Raw genomic sequence first — 15,502 nt, 5'->3', positions numbered from 1 at the left:
GAGACAAGAGCTGGGTTTCCGCTGACAATCCTGTGGACCACTCAGGATTGGAAGACATAATAATGTGAGGATAAAAGGTCGGGTCCACAGGATTAGCAAGTGCATGGGAAGTATCATTACGAATCTATTTGGCCTTTGTGACAATATGTACATTCACGTGCTTTCCCAAAGGGGAAACACAGATTTCAGGTTTAAGTAAATGGATACTTATTTTTCCAGGTCTTTCTGTTCCATTTGGAGATGCTGAATTCATGTGTTCAGCTGGTCCATCTCTCTTCCTTCCAGGAGACATGTTCACCAGGGTCACCAGCCCCCACCCTCCCCTGTTTCTTGGGCCTTGGCACATGTTCTGACCTCTGACCCATGGCTATCCCCCTTCTGCAGGGACATCGGTTGGGTCACCTTACAGATCCCACCTTACATACCACAGCTGTGCTCAGACCTCTTTGTCCCGATTCTCCATGCACACCACACATGCACATGGGCAGTATCCCCGTCTGTATGTCCTTGGGGCACCCTTTGTGTCCTTCCAGGTACCACATGCCGTGTCTGACAACGGGAGACACAGTTGCAGCTCCAGATATACAGTTGACAGAGGTGGCCTTTTGCGATAAATCATAGTCTTCACTGACGTGCTCTGCCCTGAACACCTGCTCTCCTGGGCTGAGGCTGATGGACAGGAATCCCCGGGAGAGTCTCTGTCCCTGTGGACAGCTCATCCCCCAACCATCTACGGGCTCCACTCAGCGCTTGGTCAGGACACTGATTTTGTGACATGGCCTCAGTGCTGCTCTCACGGAGCTCAAGCCTCATGGGGACAACAGACACAAACCCCCTGTGCTGTCAGGGGTGGGCTGTCACTCCCTCAGTCACTGCAGTGGTACCTCTATCCAGGCTGCACTCTGAAGGAAAGTCTTGTGTCCCAAACCAGGGCCACAGGGGCTGTGATCTCAAGGACAAAGCCTGACTTTTCTCCTCCTCTCCATCACTCAGATGAGATAGCTTTGACAGAATCTTCGGGGTCCAGGTGGCCTGGGGTACTAGAAATTCATTCATCTCGTCACGGGTTGTTGAATACATAATTGCTCTATACACAACATGATGCACACAAATTGCGGGGACTGTAGCTGTTCCCACTGCAGAGAGTGGTCAGCCCCAAATCCTTTTGCCTTAGAAACTCTGTCTTTTGGTAATTTTATGAGTATTATGGTTCTGAGTGCCTAAGTAGAGACCCCTCAAAGGGTTTCACTGGGCATCATGTTGACCTTTCCTACCTGGAATATTAGACCCACAATATAAATGAGTGATTTTAGAAAAAGGATATAAACCCCTCTTACACTGGGAACAGAACAGATTCCTGCACAGCAGGACCTTTCTCTTTCCCAGGAGGGTCCTTCTCAGGTTACAGAAACACAGGCATCAGGGAAGCCTGTGGTGGGAAAAGAGAGGTTCACCCAGAGACCAGCAGGGGGCACTGTGACATCGTGTCTGGGGCTTTCTGCAGGACAGGGGCATCCAGCTGGGCAGTCCTCCACTGACAGAAAGCAAGGACTGGGCCCCTTGCGTCCAGTGGGGCCAAGGCAGGTGTGTCCGGTCAGGACCTGGAGGAGTTCCAGGACCTGGGCCTGTGTGGTCCCCACAGCTGCTGCCTCCAGGCCCACCCAGGGGGAACGCAGTGCATCAGGAAGTCTCCAGTCCAAGACCACAGACCCTGTGTGTGCACATGGAGAAGAGGGAGGGGTGGGTCTCATTTGCATGAGCAGCCCCTCCTCTGTGACCCTGTGGACAGGGGATAAGACAGGCCAGGGGCAATCCAGCCCCAGCTCTGTGGCCTAAGAAGGGCGTCTCTGTGTGTCACCATGGCCTGGATCCCCATCCTCCTCGTGCTCCTCTGTCACTGCACAGGTAGGGACAGGATCCAGGGCACCAGGGTGGGCCCGCAGCCAGAGTCAAATCCCTGTGGCTCAGCTCCCTAATCTCATGTACCTTGTCCCTTGTCTTCCTTCTGCTGTGTCTGTGTTTGCAGGTTCCCTGTCCCAGCCTGTTGTGACTCAGCCAGCCTCCCTCTCTGCATCTCTGGGAGCCACAGCCAGACTCACCTGCACCCTGAGCAGGGACATCAGTGTTGGAGGCTACTACATATACTGGTACCAACAGAATCCAGGGAGCCCTCCCCGGTATCTCCTGTACTACTACTCCAGTACACAGTTGGGACCTGGGGTCCCCAGCCGCTTCTCTGGGTCCAAAGATGCCTCGGCCAATGCAGGGCTTCTGCTCATCTCTGGGCTGCAGCCTGAGGACGAGGCTGACTATTACTGTGCAATCTGGCACAGTAGTGCTGGTCACAGTGACACGAACTCATGGGGAAGTGGGACAAATATCTCAGCCTGCTCACATCCCTGCACTCTGACCTCTTCCAGTTGAAAATAACTTGAATGCACACTCACTGTCTTTGGAAGTAGCTTCTAGGTCACAATACCCTTCCTCATCTCAGTGTCCTATTCAACCTCTTTGTACTGTCAGGAAAACAAACAAGCCAACAAACAAACAGGCAACAAAGAAACCCACGACAATGCAGACATTTTGTCTGGTGGTTAAAGTGTAAAGCTCAGAGAGTGCTGAGCTGGCCCTTTTTCTCTTTACAAAGGCACATCCACTGTCTTAGTTTTCTAGTCAGAGTCTGGACCATCGCAGCAGGTGGACAGTCCTCCAGAATGTGGACTCTGTTCCTCCAGGGATTGGGGCAGAGGCTCCCTTCCCTCCAAGCTCCTGTGCTCAGAGCTGGCTGAATAGCTGTGTGTTCCAGGTAGGATGTACTAAATAAGATTGGTGCCTAGGGAAGACTCACAACAGAAGAAATAGCAGGCACAGAGCTGGCTGGGCAACCGGGCCAGCTACTTGCCCCTTAAATTGTGACGTCGGGGGAGGGGGGTCAGCCAGGGTAGAAACTTTAGTTGTCAGCAAAACTCTCAGTGGTGCTTGTGAAGGCAACATGCAGGGCTCCATCATTGCTACAAAATGCTGGGTCTGCTCTTGGGAAGGTGGGAAGTAGATCCAACAGATGTGAATTTACCAAAGCTGACACCATCAGGCACTTTGGGTACCCCTGTGGTTGGTTTCCTGAATTCCCGGCCCTGACTCTGTCCTCCTCTCTTCTCCTGTGACATCAGGGCTCATCAGTGATCCAAGCAGCAGGGAGGCTGTGGGGCGACAGGGCAGGATGTCCCCTATCTGTGCACAAAGAAGTCCAGTCCTGTGTCTCTCCAGAAAGAAGTTCTTCCATTTGTGACAACATGGATGAACCTGCCAGATATTACCCTAGGAGAAATAAGCCCTACAGAGAAAGAAAAAATGCTACATGATCTCATTTATATGTGGATTCTATAGGAAAAATAATTGTAAACATTACTGTCAAGTTTTACTGATGATGATAAGTTAGAATAGGGTAACACATACCAGGACAAGAAGGAGATTTGTATTAGCAAAGCTTCTTACATATAATTTGATTTTGAACTGATAATTTATAGTGATGAGAATAAACACAACAAGATTTATTATTTTAATCACTCTGTATTGTGCAATTCAGAGATACTGAGTATACCCACAATGTTTGTAACCACCACAACTGTCCATTTCCAGAGCTTTTCCATCATCCTGAGCACCCAATGCTCGGGGATTGGGTAATCTGGAATGGCAGAGGAGCCAGGCCCCAGGAACCCATGCCAATGCAGGAAGCAGCAGAGGGCAGAGGGCAGCTCCCAATGGGGGCTCTTGGCAGATGTGGCCTGACGCGGCTGAGAGAGTCTTTAGGCTGGGCTTCTTACCCCAGATTGACCATGTGGATGCATGCTGACCACCATGGCATGCGTACCAACGTGTCCCATTGCAAGGTGTCCAAGAATACCAGCTTTCTCTCCCAGAGTGTGTCAGGAACACCAGTGAGAACCTTAGGATCTCGATTGGGTCACCTGCTGTATGATTCATGCATATGCCTATCTGAATCCCCTCCAAACTCCGTGTCACTTCTCCTCTAGGAACCTTGCAAAGGCCCTGTTTTCAGTGTACTTGCTCCCTGGTGGTCAAGGGGAACTTGCATTACCTTCTGGTCTTTGTATTCTGTGGCATCTATCTATGTGTGGCTTTCTAGGCCAGTTTCATACTGTTTGTATTCCTAGAACTTTGTTATAAATTTAAGCAGGAAGTATGGTGCCTCCAGATATTTATCTTCTTTCTCAAGAAAGCTTGGGCAATTTTAGGTCTTTTTCTGCCTCTATACAAAAGTCAGGACTTTTTTTCTATTTCTGTGAAAAATATCATAGGAATTTTCATAGGAAGCCTTGAATCTATAGATTGTTTTGGGTAGTATGGACATTTTAAGGTTACTTTTGTTGTGGAAAACACTGGATATCGGAATTCTGGATGAAATACATAATACACACAGCTTCCATTATCTGCAATAGTCACAGATAAGATTCAGATTATTCTGTGACTTGTCATGTGCTTCAGCATTTTGTAGTGACGGATGTGAATTGATAACTTTTCTCTTAAGTTTTAGGTCTTCTTCTTCATCTTGAAATCTGATGCATATAATTACACATTAACCACTGTCTCAAGAATAATTTTGGCTAATAGAATTGGATTTAATATGAATCTTTTTTTGACATTTATTTATTTATTTTTTTTTTATTTAAAAAAATTTTTTTTCAACGTTTTTTATTTATTTTTTTTTGGGGGGACAGAGAGAGACAGAGCATGAACGGGGGAGGGTCAGAGAGAGAGGGAGACACAGAATCGGAAACAGGCTCCAGGCTCCGAGCCATCAGCCCAGAGCCTGACGCGGGGCTCGAACTCACGGACCGCGAGATCGTGACCTGGCTGAAGTCGGACGCTTAACCGACTGCGCCACCCAGGCGCCCCGACATTTATTTATTTTTGAGGGGGTGCAGAGAGAGAGGGAAACAGAGGAACAGAAGCAGGCTTGGCATTGATAGCAGAAAGTCCGATGCAGGGCTTGAACTCAGGGACTGTGAGATCACGACCTGAGCTGAAATCGAAAGTCACATGGTTAACGGACTGAGACACCCAGGTGCCCCGAATTTACTATAAATCTTTACGTCTGATGTGAGTTAAGTCTCTGAACACAGTTGATGACAAAGAAAGCAATGGCCCTATACGTATCACGAAACAATCTACTAACCATTCAGAAATGAGCATTGGATCACATTCTTATTCCACAGTGGGGTGAAGTCCAATTTTGTGGCTTTTCTTTCACCTATTACTCCAGAAATTGTATGTTTTTCCATTTCCCCGGCCACCCTTTTGGTTCTTTCTCCTGCATAGCGACTACACAAGGCAAGGGTATTTTATAATGCCTCGGGATGGTCACACAATGTTTTCAGACAGTGCCATTTTCCTTCTGATTCTTTTTTTCCCTGATGTTTGGAGAAATCTCATAATTTAATGGTGATATGATTACCTTCCCCTCAAAACCAGCAGTTACATTGTTGCTACTTCAGATAATAGATGGCTTCCAAGAGCAAATGAGGATGCCTTCCACAGCCTGCGGTGCCTCTCGTGTAGACTCCCCCACCTCTGGTCTTCTGCCCCGTGGCTATCAGGAGACAGGGACTAGGACTGAGTCAGAAGAGACCCTGTTTGTTCATACCCAGCGCGGGCTTTGAAATTTCCAGTGGACTCACTCCTGGAGGACTGACCACTAAGTTTCTCCAAAGTGACAAGAGGCCATTTCACTGGGGAGGGCAGAAAATATTCCCAGGGATGGGGTACATGTGGAATGAACTAGAAGCATGGCCAGGATGTGAGAAGCAGATGCATGCCCTCAGTCTGCCTTTCCAGGGAAGAAACTTGGGACTGAGGCCACCAGGGACGTGGAGGAGATGACTCGGGGCAAGATGTCACCCTGTCACTCAGTGTCCCAGGCTCCCTGCAGTCATTGATTCTGTGTAGTCCCAATATATGCCTCTTTCAAGGTCTCCCCCAGGGGACATCAGGGCGACCAAGGGGTAGTAAAAGAGAGGAAGTTAATTTGCATGAAGCACCTCTCCTCCTCATAGGTCTGCAGGCATGAAAAGGCCCAGAGGAGACCCCAACCCAACCCAAGAACCTGAGGGGGCAAGACCTGTGAGGATCCCCACCATGGCCTGGTTGGTGCTTCTTCTCAGGTTCCTTGCTTATGGCTCAGGTCAGGGGAAGAGACCCTGCTTTCTTGGAGGGCACATAAAATCAAGGTTTCAGGGTAACCCTTGCCTCTCATAATAACACATGTGCCTCCTTTTGGTTTTAGGAACCAATTCTCATACTGTGGTTATCCAAGAGCCATCACAGTCAGTGTCTGCAGGAGGCATGGTGACACTCACCTGTGACTTTAGCTCTGGGTCAGTATCTATCAGTAACTTCCCTGGCTGGTACCAACAGACTCGAGGCAGGGGTGCCCACCCCCTTATCTACCATAAACAATCACCTGTCTTGGGTCCTTGATCACTTCTCCAGGTCCATCTCCAGGAACAAAGCCGTCCTCACCATCACAGGGGCCAGCTTGATGATGAGGCAGATTAGCACTGTATGCTGTCTCCGGGTAGTGGCATTCCACAGTGATCTCAATCTATGGAGAAGTGCAAGCAGGGCTCAGAATGTCTCAGCCCTGAGCAGAAGGGGAGCAAGCGAGGGGGAGGATGGTCAACACCACCATGGGAAGAGAGGCTCCCTAGCCTGATTCTGCTGTGCAGTGGTTCATCCCGATGTGCCCATCCCATCTCTCCCAGTGTGTGTCCATCTCGCCAGTGTGCCCCCCAAGACTGGGCTTCCTTTCCACATCTGCACATATAATGAAGGGGAGGGGGTTCAGCACCTAAATATATCAACAAATGGTCAGAGTCAGCAACCTCAGCAACCTGCTCCCTGTGAGATGCTTATTCAAATGACATTAAGAGCCATGTTGTCATTCACTAATCTGCTGATGGAGACCAACTGAATAAGTTATGCAGGCCAAGCCGTCAGTCAGGCAAATACTGTACACCCACATCCTTCCTATGGGGGACAGAAGACGTCGCTGCAGCCCTGGTTGTCTGTGATGTTTCCAGGCCTCTCAACATATCACACCATGGTCTCAGTTTGACACGGGGACAACAGACCCATCATCTGCCCTCCATCTGCTCTCCCACCTGACTTCCCCTGTGTCAGTCAGGGCATTCCTGTCTCTGTGGGCATCACCCTCTAGCCACCTAACTCTCTGGACCATCACTCCCTCTCCCACAGCTTGGGGTCCATTCAATTACCTCCCTCTGTTCCACTTGGGGACACAACCCATTTCACCCTTCCTGTTTTCTCTGCTGTTATCTTCCTCCAACCATCCCCCAGGGTTGCCTTCTATTTCTCCTTGCCCCAAAATCTGTCTTAGAACTTCCTGCAGAACTAAATCTCTAATGAGCAGCACTGACCAGGAGAAGCCCAGCTGGAATGAAAAGACTCCAGGCACAGGAATGGGAGGTTGCAGGATGGCCCCGCAGTGGTCCTACTGGACTCCTGGGCCCTGCTCAGTCCCCATACCCTCAGCAGCCTCATCAGAGTGTGTGGAGTCCTTTCTGCCATGCTTCAGAAAGGCACAGATTTCCATAATCTGTGTGTCCTCCTCTGTGAAGGTTTGTGACCGCTCAGCAAGTTCCTGTTCACACTCATCACCCAGAGTCAGCCTGCACCCTAGAAGCCCCCTGTGGGGGCAGATCCCCTGCTCTCTGTTCCCAGTATCTTGTCATCAGCTCCACCGGGATTCCTAGACTGTCCTGGGTCAAGATTGCTCCTGTCCTTCCCACAATAGCCCTGCCCAAGGAAGAACCAGGTTCAGGGAGAGTGCACCAGGACTGCACCTCCATCTTTCTCTGAAGGGTCTGTCTCACGTGGTGGAAGCACAAACATCAGGGACGCAGGTAAAGGAGAGCATTGGGAGCAGTGGGAAAGAACAAGAAAGTGGGAAAGAATGAGACATTTGCCCGGAAAGCAGCAGGGGCTGCTGTGTGATCATGTCTAAGGGTTTCTGCAGGACGGGGGATCCAGCTGCCAGCCCTGCACTGACAGGAGGCCCCAGGTCTGGGCCCCCCTGTTTCCTGTGGGGATATGGCAGGTGTGTCCAATCAGGACCTGGAGGACCTGGAGGACCTGTATTGATTGTATCAATCAATACAGAAAAAGCATTTTATACAATTCAAAACCTATTAAGGACAAAGAGCGAGAATGAATGAATGAATGAATGCATGAAAAGGCAACGTTTCTCAGAGAATGAAAATAGAGGAGCACATCCTCAACTTGATAACGAAAATGATGAAACACCACAGCTTACACACACTGAAGTGAAGCACTGAAAACTTTCCCCCCAGGGTAGCAACCAAGGTCATCATGTCCAGTCTCAATACTGCTGTTAGCCATGGGACTGGATGTGACTGACCAAACCATAAGGCAAGTCAAACAATGAGAGGCATACAGACTAAGGAGAACAAGAGGCAATTGTCTCTGTTTTCAGGCCAGAGGATGATATAGGGGAAAATGCAAAGGGAGCTATGAACATGTGTGTAAATATATGAATTGAAAGGGTAGGGGCGCCTGGGTGGCTCAGTCGGTTGAGCGCTGACTTCGACTCAGGTCACGATCTCGCGGTCCGTGAGTTCGAGCCCCGCATCAGGCCCCTGTGCTGACAGCTCAGGCCCGGAGCCTGTTTCAGATTCTGTGTCTCCCTCTCTCTGACCCTCCCCCATTCATGCTCTGTCTCTCTCTGTCTCAAAAATAAATAAACGTTAAAAAAAAAACTTTAAAAAAAAAAAGAAAGGGTAATAAGCAATTTCGGGAAGGTGGTGGAACACAAGATCAGTATAGAAAGATCATTTAGTTGCGTATATACAAGCAGTAACCTTGTGAAAAACAATGTAAAAATCACACTTCAAACCACTCCATGATGAAATATTTGGGTGAATATGTAACAAAACATGTACAGGTCATGGATGCTGAAATCTCGACAATGCTGGGAAATGTAATCAAAGTGGATCTAAAACCGTGGAGGGATATGTTGTGTTCAAGGAATAGAAGAGTCAATATAGTAAAGATGACAATTCTTCCCAACTTGTCGAGAAGTGTAATTCAATTCCTATCGCAACAAGACAGAGTGATATGGATGGAAGGTAGACACAGTGGCCATTGTGACAGAACAGAAAATTCAGAACCAAACTCACAAAAGCATGGATAAGAAATACTTATGGATACTTATGGATAAGAAAACCTTATTGACAAGGTTGCAGAAGCCTTTCAGAGGAGGAAGGATGGCCTTTGAACAAATGTCCACAGAACCACTGGATATCCATCGAGAGAAATGAATCTCACCGAAAACTCTGACTTCATAAAAAAATTCACTAAAAGGATTATTGACATACTATAAAGTATACAGTTGAAAACATAAAAATGGAAAAAGTCGTCAGGCTCTAAGGTTTGTATAAACATGTTTAGATAAGACCTCATTAGCACAAGCCATAAAAAAACTGATACATTGGACTTCATCAAAGATAAATTCATTGTTTTCCCTTTCCTTGATAAATCACTTAGCCAATAAATGAGCAAAAAAATCGCAGATTAAAACAAAACCCAATTTTTGGACACTCGTTGGCATCCATCGCTACAGTGCATAGGAGCTGAAAAACATTCCCAAGGTTTACAGATGCTACCTCGCACACCAGTGCAGGGATATGAAGTCTGCAGCATCTTCTGCCAGATGTCAACAACTTACCACTAACGGGAGGTAATGTTTGCATCTCACAGAGACCAGGACTCCTTCTGAGAGTGCAAAACACTGCAGTCATCACGGGCAGTATTATAGGATCACGTTGGCCATGATTCAGCTCAAGGATGTGTGAACAAAAGGAGCTGAGGAAGCCAGCTGGGCTCTCAGGGCTGTTGGACACAGTGAGGTATGTGCCTGTCAGCCAAGAGGGGGCACTGTGGGAGTACCCTGTGGTGTCCTCACAACTGCTCAGAGCCTGGGCCTGGGGACTGGGCTCTGGGCTCCCTGATGGGAAGTCAGCATGTGTGTCCCTTCTGGTGTGGCAAGTTCCCCCGGGCAGGGACCTGTGCATTGTGCATGCAGTGCTTCCTCCCAGGGGTCTCCCCAGTGGTGAAGCCAACCTCCATTGTCCCTAGGGTGTGTCCTTCAGCTGGGCTGAAGCACCAGGGCTCAGGGAGGGGCTGGGCAGTCACTAGATGGACCTCATTTGCATGGACAGCTCCTCCTGTGGCAGAGGGTGGAGGAGAAAAGGAGGTCCGGGGCAGCCCAGCCCAGTGTGGGTACCAGGGTCTTTGTCACCATGGCTTGGCCTCTTCTCGTCCTCATACTCCTGTCTCACTGCACAGGTAGGGACTGGCCTCAGGGACACAGGGGGGACTCAAAGGATACTTCCCATGCTCAGCCTTTTGGGACATTTTCCCCCCATTGCTGGTTCCATTACTGACGAGTGTCTGTGTTTGCAGGTTCCCTGTCCCAGCTTGTGCTGACCCAGGCGCCCTCCCTGTCTGCATCTCCGGGAACAACAGCCAGACTCACCTGCAACCTGAGCAGCGGGTTCAGTGTTGGCGGCTACTACATAAATTGGTTCCAGCAGAAACCAGGGAGCCCTCCCCGGTTTCTCCTATACTACTACTCAGACTCAGATAAGCACCAGGGCTCTGTGGTCCCCAGCCGCTTCTCTGGGTCCAAAGATGCCTCGGCCAATGCAGGGCTTCTGCTCATCTCTGGGCCACAGCCTGAGGATGAGGCTGACTATTACTGTGCTACAGGTTATGGCAGTGGGAGCAGCTCTGGTTACTCACAGTGTCTCAGATAACGAGGAAGTGAGACCAAAACCCCTGGGTCCACAGACCTTGCCTCCGAGCCTCTTTTATTGAGAAGCTTCTGTGGAGGCTCCTGTAGGGGAGAGTCCTCTATGGTGAGACCTGTCCTGGAAGAGGTTGAAGTGACACACAAGAAATTTAATACAGAACATATGGGAGTCAACATAGATCTTGAAATTCGAAAGACACCCAGGCAAAAATGAGGTCTATGTTTTTCTGAATTACATGGATGAGGTAGGGGTCAAGTATTCAATGCAAAGAAATACACTTCACAGACAGAAGAAGAAGAGTAGAGTAGATGTTTCATAAACAATATGTGCAGGGCCCCTGGGAAGCGATGGGACACAGAGGAATGTGACTAAACAGGCCTTGCTACCCCTTTGCCCCGTCTGCCCCACCCCATCCATATCCTAGGGCAGTTGTCTGTGGTGCCAGCTGTCTTCCCGGAACAGGTGCTACCACTGAATTTTTAGTCAGTTGAAGAGACATGAAGAGCTTTTCCTGAGTGTATGGGCATTGACTGCTTTTTAACTCAAAATGACCGTCATGCCAGGGCGCCTGGGTGGCTCTGTCTGTTAAGCGTCTAATTTCTGCTCGCGTGATGGTCTCATGGTTCGTGGGATGGAGCCCTGCGTGGGGCTCTGTGCTGACAGTTTGGAGCCTGGAAGCTGCTTCAGATTCTGTGTCTCCCTCTCTCTCTGCCCCTCCCCCACTCATGCACTGTTGCTCTCTGTCTCAAAAGTAAGTAAACACGCGAACATTTTTAAAAAATAACAAATAAAAAAACTTCATGCCCAGTGGCTCATCGAGGGGAGGCCTGCCCTTGTGTCCTGCAGTTCCAGTAAGAATTTGCTATGGCTGAGGTCAAAGTTTGCTGTCTGCACGCTTCTCTTGGATTTTAACAGTTCCCTGTCTCACACATGGGTCTTTCATCCATGTTGAGTTTATTTTTGTATATGGTATAAGAAAGTGGTGCAGGCGTTCTTCTGCACGTTGCTGTCCAGTTTACTCCACACATTTGTGGAAGACACTGTCTTCTTCCCATTGGATGTTCTTTCCTGCTTTGTCCAGCATGAGCTAGTGTATAGTGTCCTGGGCTTGACACTTTCCAGGTTCCTCTGTCTCCCCAGGAGTCATTGTCAACCTGTGCTCACCCAGCCTTCATCAGTGTCACAATCGAGGAAACAGAATCCCCATGAGCAGGAAGCCCAGTGACAGCAAGTGTCACAGGAGTCCTAACACCAGGGCAGGACTTGCTTTGAACACCTGCTCTCCTGGGATGAGGCTGATGCGCAGGGATCCCTGGGTGAGTCTCTGTCCCCATGGGCGGCTGAGCCCCCAACCATGTCTGGGTTCCAGGTAGCGCCTGAAGCTGATCAGTGCATTGATTCTGGGACAGCGGCCTCAGTGTTGCTCCCTTGGAGCTCAAGACCCACGGGAACACGAGGCACACTCTGCATCCTCTCAGGGCTGGACTGTCACCCTCAGACACTCCAGTGACACCTCCAGCCAGGATAGGCCTCTGCTGAAACGTCTGTCTCAGGGCTACAGGGCCTGTGACCTCAGAGACACAGTGCCCCTTATCTCCACCTCAGCTGGAGTCAGTATGGGATCTTTGAAAGAATTTTCTGGGTCAAATTGGCCTTAGCTAGTGGAAAATCATTCCTCTAATCAGCGGCAGCTGAATGAGCAATTTTTCTATCCTGAACACGGTGAACACAAGACACAGTGACTATTGCTTTTACCCACCCTGAGAGGAGTCTGACCCCTTATCGTTCCATGCAGCAAACTCTGTGTTTGTTCATTCCACCAGCGAGATCAGTGTGAAGTTCACTGGAACAGGCTCCTCATGGTGTTTCCCAGGGCACCATGTTGGGCTTTCCTACTTTACCTGTTAGACCAGCCCTAATATGCAGAATTGTTATTAAAATAATAATAGTAATAACAATAATGAATCAAGTGATTTAAGCAAGGAATTGGCCCCTATTCAACCAAGAACTAAATGTCACGTATTTTCCATTATGTTTTCACGCATTTGGCAACCACTATTTTAAATCATATTCTGTCTGCAATAAACATGGGTCCGGGGAAACACACTCGCAATTGAACCTGTACCTTCCCATTGAAACTGTCACTGAGTTTAAATCACTCTTTCGGAGCTGAGTTTTTGGAAAAAATGACACACATTCATTTTAAGGTAACTGTTGTCTAATAGGTGATTAACACATGAAGTCTGCAAACAGGTCCCTGTCAGAACACCTGCAGCTGTCACTCCTTCCCTCCCAGAACTCCCTGCAGGTTTGCCCTTTGTGCTCTGAGGTCAATGCCACACACAGCCTCACTTGGCAGGGCTCTTGCAGAGTTGGGTCTATGTGTTTACAGAACAGATAATAGGAGGGAATCTGTGCCCACAGCGTGAGGAGGACTGTTTTCTAAGCTGGTGGAAATAGTGACAGATGACCGAGGCTTTTAGGGCTTAACCTTTCTAGGAACAGACACGAGTGCTTCTACACAACCCGGAAAGGAGTGCTCCCCAACTCCTCAGGGCCGTGTGAACACGAGTGGAAGGGGAGTTCCGGAAACCAGGGAGGAATCCCATAAGAGGAACGGCCAGCCTCCCGGACTGAAGGGAACACCTGTCCATGGAGACCTGTCACTGTTCTGAACTTGATCATGATCTCAAAGGAGTGTGTCCCAGAGATACCAGCTCAGTCTTGACCCATGAAGAGCAAGGGAGCAGTGGGGAGGCTGGAGCTGTCTCTCTGATGGGCTCTGGTCACCATGTCACACAATGGCGTGTCTGTGACTGGACATTAGGGGTCACTCAGGGCCTGGTTCTGAGGGGTCAGGGTTATTGAGACTTGAATCTGCCACCTGGCACTGCCTTTGCCTTCTGCTCAGGGCTCCCATCTGGGACCTCCCCACCCCCTGGCCCCACACAGCCCCTGCCCTGCCCACCCCTGACCTCCTCAGGATGAGGGACCAACCGGGGCCTGTGAAGGGTCAGAGAGCTGGGGGTCTCATGCATGGATGGGCCCTCCCTCTCTCAGAGGATGAAGAGGGGAAGGAGGGGTTAGGGAAGGTCTGCTCAGCTGTGGGGTCACAGAGGGCAGGAGCAGTCATGAGGAACGGGCCTCCACCATGGCCTGGGTCTCTCTCTTCCTCATCCTACTTGCTCACTGCACAGGTGACTGGATGCAGAGACAGGGGAAGGGGCCCTGCTTCCTCCTCTTGTCTCTAGACCCCAGCCTCATCCTCTCTGTCTCTTCTTCTTCCAGAGTCCTTGGCCCAGTCTGTACTGACTCAGCCATCTTCAGTGTCTGGGTCCCTGGGCCAGACGCTCACCATTTCCTGCACTGGAAGCCCAGCCAACACTGGGGCCGGTTATTGTGTGTTTTGGTACCAACAGCTCCCAGGAATGACCCTTAAAGCCATTCTCCATGAGAACACTTGGCCTTCGGGGGTCCCAGACCGGTTCTCTGGCTCCAAGTCTGGCAACACAGGCTCCTTGACCATCCCTGGGCTCTAGGCGGACGACGAGGCTGATGATCACTGCTCAGCATGGGACAAGAAACTCATTGCTTATGCAGTGCCCAGTCCTTTGAGGAAGTGAGACAAAAATCTGCTGTTTCCCCAGCAACGGGGGTCCTCTTGCAGCCTCCTCCCTTTGGCCAAGTCAGCTGCTTCCTTCGTTTGGGGTAAACTGTAGTGTGAGAACAATGTCAAGGAACTTTGGTTAGCAAATAATCCATATTCTATTAACTTCAGGCCCCCAAGCCTGTCCCCGGTTGGAAGACATTGTAGGAGATTCTCCTACCAAGGAGAAATTCCTGGGCATCAGGGGCCAGCTGCCCTGGCGACTGAGCCCATGACAGGTCAGGACAGAGCCAGGAACAAAGAGTCCAGGTATGTCTGAGTGTTGATACAGTGCTTCCCAGATAATGTGCATCCATAGCACTTCCTGAACACCTAGTGTGTGCCACAAATGACTCTAGGGATGTGGGTCCCTGTGGACGTGAAAGGAAGGGTCCCCATGTTCAGGGAGTTGACAGTGTCTGGGAGAAGAGAGAGGACACAGAACCTAAACATGTTGTAAAGGAAGGTTGTCAAAAGTCCTCTCCATGAATATCCTTGACGATGAAACACATTGCAGGAGCATGGGAGTAACATGGTCACTGTACATGAGAAGCCTTAAAAGTGGTCATGGCCAAAGACGTGAGTAGAGTTCATTACGATGGAATTGACAAGAAAATGGGTTTATTCCTGTGACACACAACACAAACACATTTTAAAGGCAAGTAGAGAAAGTTACCTAGTTATAAGCAACGTGTAAGACTTCTGAAATAGTATAAATAATTTGTTTTCAATGAATGACATTTCTGATAAACATAGGAAGTATTTTGGTAAAACAGAGTGCTTGTATTCTAGGCAGATAAGGTTAAAAGTGAGTAAACCTTTTGTTTCCATTTTTAATAAGAGCAGACCAATAGTTCAAGAAAATTTTGACCTTTTAACCCAGAGAAAACACAATTTTGATTTTTCATGCATGTATTTTGATATGAAACCTCATTTATTTACTGAATATCTTTAAAATTTAACCAGTACTGACCACACTTAAAAT

The 15,502-nt window shown here is 49.1% G+C and overlaps 2 gene segments (V, D, J or C); both read left to right on the top strand.

Moving 5' to 3' along the window:
* The first annotated feature begins 1,833 nt into the window (after nt 1–1,833).
* On the top strand, nt 1,834–2,473 carry LOC122236241. The segment is given in 2 exon segments: nt 1,834–1,905; nt 2,027–2,473. Coding segments are annotated over 2 exon segments (444 nt in total).
* A 7,881-nt stretch (nt 2,474–10,354) lies between these two features.
* Nucleotides 10,355–10,874, top strand: LOC122236238. The segment is given in 2 exon segments: nt 10,355–10,404; nt 10,522–10,874. Coding segments are annotated over 2 exon segments (399 nt in total).
* The last annotated feature ends 4,628 nt before the right edge of the window (nt 10,875–15,502 follow it).

This window comes from Panthera tigris, assembly GCF_018350195.1.
Source record: "Panthera tigris isolate Pti1 chromosome D3 unlocalized genomic scaffold, P.tigris_Pti1_mat1.1 chrD3_random_Un_scaffold_84, whole genome shotgun sequence".
NCBI classification, from domain to species: domain Eukaryota; kingdom Metazoa; phylum Chordata; class Mammalia; order Carnivora; family Felidae; genus Panthera; species Panthera tigris.
The sequence above is the reverse complement of the archived record's forward strand: the minus strand, read 5'-3'. Positions and strand labels throughout refer to the sequence as shown.